General features: G+C 36.8%; 1 protein-coding gene across 7 annotated transcripts in view; it reads left to right on the plus strand.

The window, feature by feature from the left end:
* Positions 1 to 16,725, plus strand: part of TOGARAM1 (TOG array regulator of axonemal microtubules 1) — a 112,329-nt gene that overhangs the window by 93,958 nt on the left and 1,646 nt on the right. For 6 of the 7 annotated variants that reach the window (XR_010150936.1, XM_009427747.5, XM_016926029.4 and 3 more), the window contains 3 exons: positions 10,516 to 10,705; positions 12,364 to 12,583; positions 15,649 to 15,735. Coding sequence is in view for 6 of the 7 variants with exons in the window: in XM_009427747.5 (XP_009426022.4) it covers positions 10,516 to 10,705; positions 12,364 to 12,583; positions 15,649 to 15,735 (497 nt within the window). In the remaining variant the exon portion in view is untranslated. The remainder of the gene's footprint in view (positions 1 to 10,515; positions 10,706 to 12,363; positions 12,584 to 15,648; positions 15,736 to 16,725) is intronic. The other variant, XM_009427748.5, reaches the window with a different exon arrangement.

Raw genomic sequence — 16,725 nt, forward strand, 5'->3', positions numbered from 1 at the left:
CTTTTTTAGTTATTATAAGTGGGATTGCCTTCTTGATTTGTTTCTCAGCTTACTCCTTATTGGTATATAGAAATGCTATTGATTTTTTTAAGTTGATTTTGTATCTTGACATTTTACTGAATTCGCTTATCAAATCTAAGTCTTTTGGTGGAGTCTTTGGGGTTTTCTAGATATAAGATCATATCATCAGCAAACAGGGATAATTTGACTTTTGCAGTTGGGTGCCTTTTATTTTTTTCTCTTGCATGATTACTTTATCTAGGACTTATAGTACTGTGTTGAATAGAAGTGGTGAAAGTGGGCATCTTTGACTTTTTCCAGTTCTTGGAATGCTTTCAGCTTTTTCCTGTTTAGTATGATGTTGGCTGTGGGTTTATTGTATATGGCCTTTATTATGTTGAGGTATGTTCCTTCTGTGCCTATTTTGTTGAAGATTTTTATCATGAAGTGATGATGAATTTTATCAAATGCTTTTTCTGCTTCCTTTGAGATAATCATATGGTTTTTGTCCTTAGCTATGTTTGTGTGATGTATCATATTTTTTTAATTCCGTGTGTTAAACCATCCTTGCATCCCTGGTATAAAACCCAATTGATCCTGATATTTTATCTTGTTGACGTGCTGTTGTTGCTAGTATTTTGTTGAGGATTTTTACATCTATATTTTTAGGGGATGTTAGTCTGTAGCTTTCGTCTTTTGTTGTGTCTTTGCCTTGTTTTGGTATCAGGGTGATATTGGCCTCATAGAATAATTTAGGGCAGATTCCCCCTCTGCAATTTTTGGAAAGTTTCAGGATGATTGGTATAAGTTTTTGTTTTATTTATTTATTTATTTATTTGTTTGTTTGTTTGTTTATTGTACATTTGGTAGAATTCGACTGTGAACCCATCTTGTCCTGTGGGGTATTTTTGCTTACTGATTCATTCTCACTACTCACTGGTCTGTTCAGGATTTCTGTTTCTTCCTAGTTCAATCTTGGGAGGTTGTATGTTTCCAGGAATTGAAATGTAGTTGCTCATAATAGTCTCTGATGATCCCTTGTTTATTCTGTCGAATCAGTCCTAATGTCTCCTTTCTGATTTTGTTTATTTGGATCTTCTGTCTTAAGCTAGCTAGCAATTTATTAATTTTATCTTTTTGAAGAACCATTGATGAATCTTGGGGGGTATGGGGGTTATTTCATTTAGTTCTCATCTGATCTTTGTTACTTATTTTGTTTGGCTAACCTTGGGGGTTTGTTTTATTATGGTTTTTCTAGTTCCTTGAAGTGTGATGTTAAGTTGTGATCTTTTTACTTTTTTGTTGTTTATTTTTTTTTATAGAGACAGGGTCTCACTCTGTTGCCTAGGGTGAAGTGTAGTGGCATCATCATAGCCCACTGCAGCCTCAAATTCTTGGGTTCAAGCAATCCTCCTGCCTCAGCCTCACGAAGTACTTTCTACTTTTTTCATGTAGGCATTTAATGCTATAAATTTCCCTCTTAACACTGCTTTTGCTGTATCCCACAGGTTTTGGTATTTTGTGTTTCCCTTTTCATTTACTTCAAAAAATGTTTTAAATTTTTGTCATTGACTCTGTGGTCGTTCAGGAGTATGTTGTTTAATTTCCATGTATTTGTATAGTTCCTAAATTTCATCTTGGTATTGATTTCTAGTTTTATTCTGTTGTGCTCTAAGAAGATACTTGATTTGATTTCAGTTTTTAAAAATTTGTTGGGACTTATTATGTGACCTAATATATGGTCTGTGTTGAAGAATGTTCCATGTGCTGATGAGAAAGATGTATATTCTGCAGTTTTGGGGTCAAATGTTCTGTAAATGTTTGTTAAGTCCATTTGGTCTAAAGTCCAATTTAAGTTCAGTGTTTCTTTGTTAATTTTCTGTCTCAATAATCTGCCTAGTACTGTGAGTGGAATGTTGAAGTCCACACTCAAAACAGGATTGTTTTGCTGTCTCTTTCTTTAGGTCTAGTAAATATTTGTTTTATGAATCTGGGTGATCCAGTGTTGGGTGCATATATATTTGGGATTGTTATAGCTTCTTGCTGAATTCATCCCTTATCATTATCATCCCTTCTTTGTCTTTTTTTTACTGTTTTTGTTTTGAAGGTTGTGTTATCTGATGTAAACATAGCTACACCTGATCACTTTTGGCTTCCATTTATGTAGAGTATCTTTTTTTTTTTTTTCTGAGACAGTGTCTCACACAATTGCCCAAGCTGGAGTGCAATGGCACGATCTCAGTTCACTGCAACCTCCCCCTCCCAGGTTCAAGGGATTCTCCTGCCTCAGCATCCCTAGTAGCTGGGACTATAGGCACACACCATCATGCCTGGCTAATTTTTGTACTTTTAGTAGAGACGGGGTTTCACTATGTTGGCCAGGCTGGTCTTAAACTCCTGACCTCATGATCCATCTGTGTTGGCCTCCCAAAGTGCTTGGATTACAGGCGTGAGCCACCATGCCCAGCCTAGAATATCTTTTTCTACCCCTTTAATTTTAGTCTATGTGTCTTTTCAGCTAGAGTGAGTTTTTTATAAGCAGCATATAGTTGGATCATGTTTTTTATCCAGTTTGCCAATCTGTAACTTTTAAGTAGAGCATTTAATCCATTTGCATTCAAGGTTAATACTGATATGTGAGATTTTGTTCCTGTCATATTGTTAAGTGTTATCTCCCTGTTTTATAAATTATTTGTTTCTTTCTTTTTCTCTGTTTGTTTTTGTGGTTTGGTGGAATTTTGTCATGTTGCCATTTGATTCCTTTCTCTTCCTCCTTTATATGATTGCTTTATATGACCTATGAGTTTTATACTTTCTTATGTTCTTATGATAGCAAATATCGACCTTTGTTTCCATGTTTAGGGCCCATTTGGGTATTTCTTATAGGGCCAGTATAGTGATGACAAAGTCTATTAACATTTGCTTATTTCAAAATTATTACTATGACCTCTTTGTTCTGTTTTTAAATATATTTTATTTTTATTTTATTTTACTTCATTTTGAGACAAGGTCTGGAGTGCAGTGGTGTGATCACATCTCACCACAGCCTCGACCTCCTGGGTTCAAGCAATCCTGTTTTAGCCACTGGAGTACCTGGGACCACAGGTGCACACCACCATGCCTGGCTAATATGTTGCCCAGGATGGACTCAAACTCCTGGGCTTCAGGGATCCTCCCACGTTAGCTTTCCAAACTGCTGAGATTACAAGCATGAGCCACCACATCTGGCTTTAAATATATTTTAAACACTATTGGCTGGGTGCAGTGGTATGCACCTGTAATCCTAGCACTTTGGGAGGCTGAGGTGGATGGATTGCCTGAGCTCAGAAGTTCAAGACCAGCCTAGGCAACATGGAGAAACCCCGTTTCTACTAAAAATACAAAATATTAGCTGGACGTGATGGCGCACGCCTGTAATCCCAGCTACTCGGGAGGCTGAGGCAAGGAGAATCCTTTGAACCCAGGAGGCAGAGGCGGAAGTTGCAGTGAGCTGAGATTGCTCCATTGCACTCCAACCTGGGCGACAGAGCGAGACTGTCTCAAAAAAACAAAACAAAACAAAAAACAAACACTATTGAAAAATTATACGAATACATCATATTCATAGTATACATAGGTATCTCTCATATTTTCTGTATTTGTTTATCTTTGAAATATTTCATAAACTAAAGTAATGACATAAAAAATAAAGATGTATGTGAAAATATATGCTTTGGGACCTTGATATTTTAAGTACAGCCCACAAAACAGCCACATTGACATCACCTAGGAGCTTTTTAGAAATGCAATTTTTTTTTTTTTTTTGAGATGGAGTCTCGCTCTGTCGCCCAGGCTGGAGTGCAGTGGCGTGATCTCGGCTCACTGCAAGCTCCACCTCCCAGGTTCATGCCATTCGCCTTTCCCAGCCTCCCGAGTAGCTGGGACTACAGGCACCCGCCACCACAACCAGCTAATTTTTTTTTTTTGTATTTTTAGTAGAGACGGGGTTTCACCGTGTAAGCCAGGATGGTCTCGATCTCCTGACCTTGTGATCTGCCCATCTCAGCTTCCCAAAGTGCTGGGATTACAGGCATGAGACACTGCACCTGGCCTTTTTTTTTTTTTTTTTTTTTGAGATGGAGTCTTACTCTGTCACCCAGACTGGAGTGCAGTGGCAGGATCTTGGCTCACTGCAACCTCCGCCTTTTGGGTTCCAGTGATTCTCCTGCCTTGGCCTCCTAAGTAGCCGGGACTACAGGCGTGTGCCACCACACCCCGCTAATTTTTGTATTTTTAGTAGAGACAGGATTTCACCATGTTGGCCAGACTGGTCTTGAACCCCTGACCTCAGGTGATCCACCCACCTTGGCCTCCAGAAGTGCTAGGATTACAGACATGAGCCACCACACCCAGCCAGAAATGCAAAATGTTATTCTCCTTCCAGACCTACTAAATAAGAATTGGTAATTTTTCTACCTTGATATTATATAATCTCATAAGATCCTGGATCAGATATCTTGGTCAAAAAATGTTTTTTGGAACCCATTAAAAAATGCTTTCTTAACATCTATTCAGAGCATACTGTGTGGGAGGCCTTTTCTAAACACTTAAGTTATTTCATAGATATTTCTCAAGTTGGGTTTATCTGATATTTTCTCACAATTAAAAGAAGTTATGCAAGAACACCACAGAAGTGATGTTGTACCCTTCTCACTGTATTACATCACAAGGTACATGATGTTGTTATGTCTTACTACTGATAACTTTGATCATTAGCTTATGGTGGTTTCTGCTAGGCACTGTACTATTTTTCCATTTATAGTTAATAGATATCTTTGGAAACTTTGAGACTGTGTAAATATCCTATTTCTCATCATACATATGCCCACTAATTTTATCCACCACTGAGAGATTTTGCCTACAGCAATTAGTACATGGTTTTTTGCCTAATAATGATCTATTTTCTTGATTTCTTCTATATTCATTGGTTGATTTTTTTCTTTACAGAAAAACTGTTCCATTTCCTTCATATGTTTATTTATGCAAATATTCATTTATATTCGTGAAGACTAATGGATTTCTATTTTATTCTGTGGGGTATAATCAATCGAATACTGCCATTATTTCCCTCTTCAAATGGTTCTAGCTTTAGGAGCTCCCTCGGGTTGGCTGCTGTGCTTTTACAACATGCCCCATCCATTTACTTTCTGTCAGCAAATGATTCTCCAGGATCTTCTTGTATTTCATTTCCTCCTTTCAAATCTGTATGCATCTAATTTATTTTTCCTACCTTAATATTGTACTGGTTAGAATATCAAATATAATGTTAAATAGAAGTAATAACAGACATCTTTACCTTATTCCTGATCTTTGGGACAAAATGTTTAGCATTTCACCACTGTGTATGATATTAGCTGTAGGTTTCATAGAAAGCTCTTTATCAAATTAATGAAGTTTCCTTCTAGTTTGTGAGTTTTTAATCATGAATGAGTATTGAATTTTTCTCAAATGCCCTTCCAGCATCTATTAAGATAATTATATTTTTTGTTTATTTTGTTACTATTGTGAATTATGTTATTAAAAATGATAACTTGTATTCCTTGGATTAACCCCACTTGGTGATGATGATGTGTCATATTTTTAATATATTACTGGGTTTTATTTACTAAAATTATTTAAGTATTTTTGTGTCTATAATCATGAGGTCTTTAGTTTCCTTGTCTTAGAATGTCTTTGGATTTGGTATTGGGATAATGCTGAATAATCCCTTGTGGTTTCTTCTTTAATACAGGTGCTATTTAGAAGTGTGTTTAATTTTCAAATATTTGGAGATTTTCTAAATATCGTTTTGTTAATGATTTTAAATTTAGTTCTGCTCTGTCATTGAACATGCTCCATAGGATTCTAGTTCTTTTAAACTTCTTGAGACTTGTTTTATGGCCCAGCATGTGTTCTATATTACTGACTATTTTATATCTACTTGAAAGAATGTACATTCTGCTCTTGTTGAATTTAGTATTCTATAAAATGTCAGTTAGGGTAAGTCGGTTATTATTCAAGTGTTCTATAATCTTACTGGTTTTTTTCTACTTGTTCTATCAATTGCTGAGATAGGAGTATTGACATCCCCATTGTATTTGTGGATTTATTTATGCTTTCTGTTGTATCACTTTTTGCTTCATGTATTTTGATCCACTGTGATTACGTTTAAATACATTGAGGATAGTTGTGATTTCTGATAAATTGGTCCTTTTGTCATTATTAAGTACCTTTATCGCTGGTAATATTCTTTGTCCTGAAGTCTATGTTAGTAGACTATTTTAGTTTTCTTTTGATAGAAGATTTGCATGGTATGTCTTTCTTTAAATTACAGTGTTACGGAGACGTAATTCACCTACTATATAATTCATCTATTTAAGACATGCAATTCAATGTTTTTTAGTACACATGGTGTCCAACTTAGGATCGTTCAACTTACGATTTTTCAACCTTACAATGGTGCAAAAGCAGTATGCATTTAGTACAGTAGAAACTGTACTTTGAGTATTCATACAATCATTCTGTTTTTCACTTTCAGTATAATATTCAATAAATTATGCATTATAAAATCGGCTTTGTGGTAGATTATTTGCCCCAGTATAGGATAATGTAAGTATTCTGAACACGTTTAAGGTAGGCTAGACTAAGCTATGATGTTCAGTAGGTTAGATGTATTGAATGCATTTTTGACTTAAAATATTTTCAACATACAGTGGGTTTATCGGGATGTAACTCCATTGCAAATCGAGGAGCATGAGTTTATTCATTGAGTTGTGTAACTGCCATCATAATTTTAGAATATTGTTGTCACCTTAAAAGAAATCTCATACTTATTAGCAGTCATGCCCCATTTCTCAACAATCTTCCCTTCCCCAGCCCTAGGCAGTTTGTCTTCTGTTTCTATGGATTTGCTTATTCTGGACATTTCATATAAAGGAAATCATATGATATGTGGTCTTTTGTGACTGGCTTCTTATACTTACGTTTATATTAAGGCTTATCCATTTTTTTTTAATCAAAATGTCAAGGGCTCTTCCATGTTATAGCATTTATCAATACTTCATTCCTTTTTATGGGCAAATACTATTCCATTCATCCGTATATGGATATAGCACACATTGTTTATCCATTCATCAGTTTGGTTTTGTTGTGGACATATGTTTTCAGTTCTCTTGGATGTGTAGGAGTGGAATTGCTGGATCATATGATAACTCTATGTTTAATCTTTTGAAGAACCAGCAGAAAGTTTTTCCAAAGTGCCACCATTTTACATCTCACCAGTAGTGTAAAAGGGTTCAATTTTTTCACATCCTCACCAATACTTGTGATTATTTCAGTGGCTATAAACTAGTATCTCATTTGACAAAGTTTTTTTTTCTTTTTTTTTTGGAGACAGAGTCTCGCACTGTTGCCCAAGGTGGAGTACAGTGGCGTGATCTCACTGCAACCTCTGCCTCCCAGGTTCAAGCAGTTCTCCTGCCTCAGCCTCCCGAGTAGCTGGGACTATAGGCACGTGCCACCATGTCCAGCTAATTTTTGTATTTTCAGTAGAGACAGGGTTTCACGATGTTGGCCAGGATGGTCTCCATCTCTTGACCTTGTGATCCACCCACCTCGGCCTCCCAAAGTGCTGGGGTTACAGGCGTGAGCCACTGGCTTCTGGCCCGACAAAGATTCTTCTGGACCAAACTGTAGACTTGCTTCTCTGAGCCCTATTTTCAATTCGGCCTTGACCTTGGGCCCTGTCCTTGACCTGCCTAACCCAGTCTTAGCAAGGTATCCTGCTAGCTCATCTCTCCTTCCTTTGATATGTTATCACCCTTGATATCTGATCAAGTTCCTCACCCCCACCACCTTTGATGTATAAGTCTTTGGCCTTCCTTTAGCACACATCTTATTAGGCCAGTTTTGCAAGAAACTTCCTACTTTTTAATGTCTCCTCTTAGTAATTTTCTATCCACTGACCCCCACCCCCCACTCTGGTTGTGGGCCATAAATCCCTATCTGTCTTTACTATAGTCAGAGTTAAGAACAGTTGTTCTCCCTTATTGTAGTAGTCATGATCCCTCTTGAATAAAGTCTTTCTTACCATTTTAACAAGGGTGAAAATAATTTTTCTTTAATGCATTGTGGTTTTTGCTTGTATTTCCTGGTATGTCTTCTTAATTAAAAAATATATTTTTTATTAATTTTTAATAAAAAGAGATGGGGTCTTGCTATGTTGCCCAGGCTGGTGTTGACTCCTGGGCTCAAGTAATCCTCCAGCCTCGGTCTTCCAAAGTGCTGGGATTATAGGTGTAAGCCACCATGCCCAGCTTTTGTCTTTTTAAAGAGCATTTTTCTAGGCAGTACGTGACTCAGTCTTGTCTTTTTTGAGGGCAGGGTCTTGCTCTGTCATCCAGGCTGGAGTGCAATGACGTGATCATGGCTCACTGCAGCCTCGACCTCCCAGGGCTCAAGTGTCCTCCCACCTTAGCCTCCCGAGTACCTGGGACTACAAGCCCATGCCACCCCTACCCTGTCACTCAGCTAGTTTTTTGTATTTTTTGTACAGATGAGGTCTCAATTTGTTGCCCAGGTTGGAGTCTTGTCTTATTACCAATGTAACAGTCTCTGCTTTTTAATCAGGGTATTTGACCATTTAGGTTTAAAGTAGTTATTCGCATGGTTGAATTTAAGCCTCTCATTTTGATAGTGTTTTTCTATTTGTCTTATATTTTCTGTTTCTTTTTCTTCTTTTTGTGCTTGGTATAAGATTGATTGAGAGGTAGGGGGTGTGAGTGTGTGTGTGTGCATTTTGGTATTTCATGTATTTCCTTCATTAGCTGTATCTTTTTGTTCCTTTTTTAAAGTGGTTGATCTAGACTTTATAATATTATAATGTGCATCTTTACTGTCTCACAGTATACTTTCAAATAGTATTAGACCACTTTAAGTATAACGTAAGAACCTTACAATATACTTACATTGAGCTTACTTGCAGTGAGCCAAGATCATGCCACTGCACTGCAGCCTGGGTGACAAAGTGAGACTCTTTCTCAAAAATAAATTAAAAATTAAAAAAATAAAATAGATAGAAAGATAGAGTGAGACTCTGCATCTAAAATAGATAGACAGACAGATTGACCAACCAACCTACCTGTCACTTTGCATGACTCTTTAGTTTCAAAAGTATGATCATCTAAACAGGGGTGTCCAATCTTTTGCTTCCCTTGCCACATTGGAAGAAGAATTGTCTTGGCCACACATAAAATACACCAACACTAATGATGGCTGATGAGCTAAAAACAAAAAAACAAAAAAACAAACAAACAAACAAAAAAACAAAAGAAAAAACATTCACATATACACAAAAATCTCATAATGTTTTAAGAAAATTTATGAATTTGTGTTAGGCTGCATTTAAAGCTGTCCTGGGCCACATGCGACCTGCAGACCATGGGATGGACAAGCTGGATCTACCACATTGAGTTACCCCTTTATAGCCACGAAAAATATTATGCTATGAATACTGTCATTGCCATAATAATTCCTGCTGGTCTCTAGTTTCTCGTTGTCCCATGAGTGTTCTCACGGATACTTTGCAGGAAAGAGTTAACATAACAGGGCCCAAGACTGCTATTCTTAGAAAGGCCTGCTTAGAGAGATTGCCCATTGGTTGACATCTGGGAACTTAGGTTTTGGAAAGATTTCAATTATTCCTCATAAGAGTGGTTCACTTAATCTTCTCTGGAGGATGAGTTTTTTGAAAGAGGTTCAAGGTAATTTATCTAGATCTCAACGGGCAAGGAAGCTGTTCAGAAAAAAGTTAACATTGCAGTCCTGAGACTGCTATCCCTAAAAAAGGCTGCTTGCAAGGTTAGCTCTTCGCTGACATGGGAAACTAGGATTTCAAGAGGACTCCCACTATGCCCTAACTGATAAGATAGTTTACTGTGCCTAAATTGTTTGGGCAAACAATATGGTTTATGGTGGAGGCCTGGTTTCCTTCTGGGAGTCTGGAATTTTGGTATGTCCTAGGCAGACAGTCCCTACATTACCAGCTCCCAGTGAAAACTCTAGACATGAGGCCTCTAATAAGCTTACTTGGTAGACAACATTTCACATATGTTGTCATAACTCATTGCTGAAGGAATTGTGTTCTGTGCGACTCTACTGGGAAAGGACTCTTAAAAGCTTAGATCTGGTTTCCTCTGGTCTTTGACTTGTGCACCTGTTCCCTCAGCTGATTTTGTTTGGTATCCTTCTGCTGTAATAAATTTTAGCCATGAGTAAAAGTATAGGCTAACTCTTACGAGTCTTCCTAGCAAATATCCAAATCCAGGGGAGATCCTGGGGACCCCCAAGAGAGATACTGTGGCTATGGGTTAGTCACAGTTTTTTGCATTTTATGCATTTTGGAAAATGAATGCATAATGAGATTTTTAAATTATGTTTGTATAATAGTTTTTATAGGAAAGTACAAATGAAATTACCTTCACCTTTCTTTCACTTTAGAGCTGTAACTGAAGTTCGTGAAGTCACCAGAAAATCAGTCCCTCATAATTCCTTAGAAAGTGCTGAGTACCTTAAACTCATAACTGGCTTATTAAATGCAAAAGACTTTCGTGATCGTATTAATGGGATTAAGCAGCTTTTATCAGATACAGAAAATAATCAAGACCTTGTTGTTGGAAACATTGTGAAGGTAAGGACTTGTCAAAATTAATTTTAAGGTGGGTATGGTGGCTCACGCCTGTAATCCAAGCACTTTGGGAAGCCAAGGTAGAAGGATCTCTTGAGGCTAGGAGTTCAAAGTTCAAGCCCAGCCTGGGCAACATAGCAAGACCCTGTCTCTACCAAAAAGAAAATAAAAATTTATTTTCATTTGAAATCTATGTCAAATGAAGTTTATCAGTTTAAAACATTGCCCTAAATCTTAGTGTTTTATATACCTTCTCTCTATATCTATATACAAATTACACAAATTTAAAATGGAATGTAACTAATAAATTACTTATATACATATCATATATATATATATATAATTCTCAAGTGTTAAAATAAGCTTAGTGAAAAGAATGGATTTTCTAGGTTTTGCTAGGTTAAAAGCATACTAGAACAACTCAAAGTCACTGAAACAAAGTAAGAGGATAGCTATTTATTAGTCTGAATCCTGCCACAAGATGGTAAGCTCCTTGAAACTGCTATATTCTCAGAGCTCTCAGAACCTGGCATCTAGTAAATATATGTTGAATTAATCAATACATATTTTTAAAAAGCAAAGACAGATAAGAGACTTGATATTGCTTTAGAACAGATAATAAAACTTTCCATATGTGGGTTAGAAATCTCTATATACTGGCTCCTGTGTACCTATCTTTAGGAAGACAATAAGCAAAAGAAAGGGAAATATTAATAAATATTCATCATGTCAGCGCATAGATTATTTTTGCTTGATCAGAATTTAGTTCAGTTAATTCTATTAGTAATTTATTAATTAAATTTCATTTTAAATTTGTGTAATGTGCATTATACTTGGCAAACATACCATAAGTACTCTTTACTTCTCATGGTATTGTCTCAGTTTTCTGAAGAAAAGAACCATATTACCATGTCATGGGAGCCAGAAAGTTATATTTTCTGATATCTATTGAGTAAAAATAAATCTCTTGGGAAGATTATTCTTAACATGAAAAATAATAAATAAGTATTAGAAATTATTAGTGAATAGTCTCAGCTCATAGAGTAGCTCTTCACTCACCTGACATGACTAAAGGATTGTTTAGCATTCACTTTATTATATCTTGAGTTTATGAAAGTTAAGGATTCTGAAGAGCAAGGAATTATTGTTAAAAGTTTTCAGGTTAAGAGATAATAATACAAATTTAACTCTGAAATTGCATCTAAAATTTTCATAATAAACCTAAACTGAAACTAGGTTAAATCTCCACAGTAAAACTTGCAAGTCTACTTCTAGTGTGAAAAGAGATAAAAACAGAAACTTTTCTAAGTTCTTAGAGTTAGCTAAGCTAACCTCCATCTTCCAGAAAACAAGATGTTTATCATATTTACAGTCAGTCAGTCAGTCATCTGCCTACTGAGCCACATTTTTCGGCCTTTATTAGGATGTCTTTTGGGGTGATTTTTGAGGCCTTCTCTTTTTGTTACAAGAAGATTTGACACTTAGATTTAGTACCCAAATTTTTATAAAGTTCCTGTTATCCAAGTTCAGGCAAAATAGGATGTTGTGTATATATTTAAACTGAGTAAAGTAGGAGAAATATTATGACATGCCAAGATACTTATAAATACAATAGCTATAAAAATAATTTTACTTTAAATAATTTACCAATTTATTTTCAGATTTTTGATGCTTTTAAATCTCGACTTCATGATTCTAATAGTAAAGTAAATCTGGTGGCTCTGGAAACAATGCACAAAATGATTCCTCTACTTAGAGACCACTTATCTCCTATAATCAACATGCTAATTCCAGCAATAGTGGATAACAATCTGAATTCCAAGAATCCAGGCATCTATGCGGCTGCTACAAATGTTGTTCAGGCACTGAGTCAGCATGTAGGTAAGAAATCTTACTTCGGCACTCAAATTATTTTCACTTTCTTTTCATGTTTTCTGATTCCATCCATACTTTTTTTGTAATGCTGAAATCCTAGTTATTCAGTTTTTTAAACTTAATATTATCATAAAACTTTCTATTCTCAATGGTTTTAAAATTATTTTTAGTGATTAAATTCTGTCCCATTAAATTGACTTTCTTTTCCCTTATCTGTGACTTTTATTTCTTTTTCTGCCTCACATCTGCTAACAAAACTAACTCAGTACTTCGGCATGAGATGATCCAGAAATAAAATAAAGAAAAAAATATAAAAATAAGAAAATAATAATAAATAAACTAACTCAAAATGGATCGTAGAGTTAAATGTACAACTTAAATGTAAAACTTTTAGAAGATAACATGAGAAAATCTTAGGACTTGGTGAAAAGTTTTACATATGGCACTAAAAGCATGATCCTATAATCTCAGCCCTTTGGGGTTGATCTGCCAAGGTGGGCAGATCACCTGAGGTTGGGAGTTCAAGACCATCCTGGCTAATATAGTGAAACCCCGTCTCTACTAAAAATACAAAAATTAGCTGGGTGTGGTGGTGCGTGCCTGTAATCCCAGCTACTCTGGAAGCTGAGGCAGGAGAATCGCTTGAACCCAGGAGGTGGAGGTTGCAGTGAGCCAGGATTGTACCACTGCACTGCAGCCTGGGCAGCAGAGTGAGACTCTGTATCAAAAAATTTTAAAAAATTAAAAAAAAATAGATAAAGAGACAAGCTACAGACTGGGAAAAATATTTTCAAACCGCATATTTGACAAAGAACTCATATCTAGAATATGTAAAGAAATCTCAAAGCTCAACATAAAAAAAACTCAAATAAAAAAATAGACAAAAGACCTGAAAAAATATTTAAACCATGAGGCTATACGGATGGCAAATAAGGGAGGATGTGTGACTGGCCAAATAAGCAAGTGAAAAGATGTTCAACATCACTAGCCATCCGGGAAATGCATATGCAAGTTAAGGCCATGATCACCACACAAGTATTAGAACATCCAAAATAAAAAATAGTGACAATACAAAATGCTGACAAGATTACAGAGAAACTACATCTCATACACAGCTGGTGAGAATGTAAATAAAATGGTACAGCCACTCTAGGTTTGGCAGTTTCTTTAAAATCTAAATATACCATGGAATACTACTTAATAAAAAAGAACAAAATATTAGGAACATGAAACAAATTTGTATAAAAAGATTATTCGGCCAGGCACAGTGGCTCACACCTGTAATTGCAGCACTTTGGGAGGCCGAGGCAGGCAGATCACGAGGTCAGGAGATCGAGACCATCCTGGCTAACATGGTGAAACCCCGTCTCTACTAAAAATACAAAAAATTAGCCGGGCGTGGTGGCAGGTGCCTGTAGTCCCAGCTACTCGGGAGGCTGAGGCAGGAGAATGGCATGAACCCGGGAGGTGGAGCTTGCAGTGAACCAAGATCACGCCACTGCACTTCAGCCTGGATGACAGAGCGAGACTCCATCTCAAAAAAAAGAAAAAAAAGATTATTTGTCATGTCCACGTGGAATTTATCCCAGGGATGCAAGGATGGTTCAACATATGCAAATGGATGGTTCTTAAGTATTTTTCATCAGGTTTACTATAATACCATAAACCTTGAGTGACACCATCAGACCTATATGAAGTGCCACTAGTGATGCTGGAAGTGCTCCCAATAAGCAGGGGAAAGTCATGACATGATAAATTTGAATTGCTTGATATCTGAGTAGCTTGAGGTCTGCAGCTGTGGTTGCTCACCATTTCAGACAGATGACTAATCTTGTAAACGGATGACATAAATTTGCATTATTGACAAATACAATACTGTAAATTTATTTTTCTTCTCTCTCCTAATATTTTCTTTTCTCTAGCTTACTTTTTTGTAAGAATACAGTATATAATACATATAACATCCAAAATATGTGTTCATTGACAGTTTATGTTATTGGTAAGGTTTCTGATCAACAGTAAGTTAGTAGTAGTTAAGTTTGGGGAGTGTGAAAAGTTAAACACGAATTTTCAATTGTACAGAGGTTGGCTCCCCTAATCCCTGTGTTGTCCAAGGGTCAATTGTAGTTATTTAAGATGAAACCTTTGGGTGGAAGGTACATAGGACCTGTATATAATCTTTGTAAATTTCTCTGTTTCTATTATTATTTCAAAATTAAAACTTAAGAAAAAAATTCAGTAAATGTAAAAACTGCTTCCCTTTTTCTGTTTTTGTTGTTGTTGTTGTTGTTGTTGTTTTGAGACGGAGTCTCACTCTGTCACCAGGCTGGAGTGCAATGGCATGATCTCAGCTCACTGCAACTTCTGACTCCCTGGTTCAAGCGATTCTCCTGCCTCAGCCTCCCAAGTAGCTGGGATTACAGGCACGCACCACCACGCCCAGCTAATTTTTGTATTTTTAGTAGAGACAGGATTTCACTGTGCTGGCCAGGATGGTCTCAAACTCCTGACCTTGTGATCTGCCCACCTCGGCCTCCCAAAGTTCTGGGATTACAAGCATGAGCCACCACACCCGGCTGCTTTTTCTGTTTTTTGATAAAACTATGTTATCATTTGAAATAAGATGCCTAGGAGATTCAGGCAGTTTTTTTTTTTTTTTTTTTTTAAATACCACATGATAGCTCCTTTAAAACGGTGTGAGGTATTTTTAGTTCTCATTTGCTTTAAGAATATTACTCTGTTAAGATTTTGTTTGGTTTGTTGGTTTTTAGAGACAGAGTGTCACTCTCACCCAGGTTGGGGTGCAGTGGCACAATCATAGCTCACTGCAGCCTCAGACTCCTGGGCTCAAATGATCCTCTCACCTCAGCCTCCCAAGTAGCTGGAATTACAGGTGCTAGCCACCATGCAAGGTTTTATAGAAAATTTTAAATAGTGATTATGTAGATTTTTAAAGTGTTATACATTTGCATCCTAGAAGTGATTTTTTTTTCTTTTCAATGCTATGTAATGGAAAGTAACTAAGAGCTCATTACTCTTTAAACATGTGTCTCTGTGTTCTTTTTGTTTAGACAATTACTTACTTCTACAGCCATTTTGCACAAAAGCTCAGTTTTTAAATGGAAAAGCAAAACAGGATATGACGGAAAAGCTTGCTGGTAAATACTTTGTAATTTCTAAAGAAATATTTTATTAACTAAGGATAAACTGATAAACTGTTTCAATTTAATTTTAGGATAGCTACCAACTTAATATAGCTACCCACAAAGTAGAAATAAATTGTGTAATGATCCACAAGAGAACCTTTTAAGACTTTTACCCCATACATTATTGTCAAAAGAATTTTATCCTTTTTTTTCCAGTAAATGTTCAGTCCCCTATTAGTGTAGCCAAATGCAGTGCAGGTTCAGCCAGTCACCACTTGGAAAATTGAGTAACAAGGATGAGGTGCAGTGGAAGGAAAGTGACTTTATTTTCCAAAGTTAGCAGTTGGCAGGTGGTTCAGGCTCCTGCCTTAACAAAACTGCTTCAAAATTCTCAGGCAAAATGCTAGGGTTTAAGAAGGAGCAGGTTTGCATAGAGGACATGCAGTGGGCCAGGCAGTACAGTTCTACATGATTCGTTCCTATGACTTATCTTGAGTTATTGCCCCATATGGTGAATGGTCCAGTGCTGTCTCAGGCCGGACTGGGTTGTAAATTAGCACCACAGCCTTGAAGTAATCTCCTGGTTAGAGAGAATTCCATAGATATCTGAATTGTCTCAAGACGGAGTCTCTGGAACTTTTTTTTTTTTTAATGTTTGAGACAGAGTCTCGCTCTGTTGCCTAGGCTGGAGTGCAGTGGCGCAATATCGGCTAATTGCAACCTCCGCCTCCTGGGTTCAAGTGATTCCTGCCTCAGCCTCCTGAGTAGCTGGGACTACAGGTGCCTGCTATCACGCCTGGCTAGTTTTTTAATTTTTAGTAGAGATGGGGCTTCACCATGTTGGCCAGGCTGGTCTTGAACTTCTGACCTCAAGTGATCCACCCACCTCGGCCTCTCAAAGTGCTAGAATTTCAGGCGTGAGCCACTGCACCCAGCCCAGTCTCTGGAACTTCTAAGCAAACATAATTAGATAGGCTAGCAATGCAAAGGAGTATCTAGTAG

The sequence above is a fragment of the Pan troglodytes genome, chromosome 15 (genome assembly GCF_028858775.2).
Source record: "Pan troglodytes isolate AG18354 chromosome 15, NHGRI_mPanTro3-v2.0_pri, whole genome shotgun sequence".
Classification (NCBI taxonomy): domain Eukaryota; kingdom Metazoa; phylum Chordata; class Mammalia; order Primates; family Hominidae; genus Pan; species Pan troglodytes.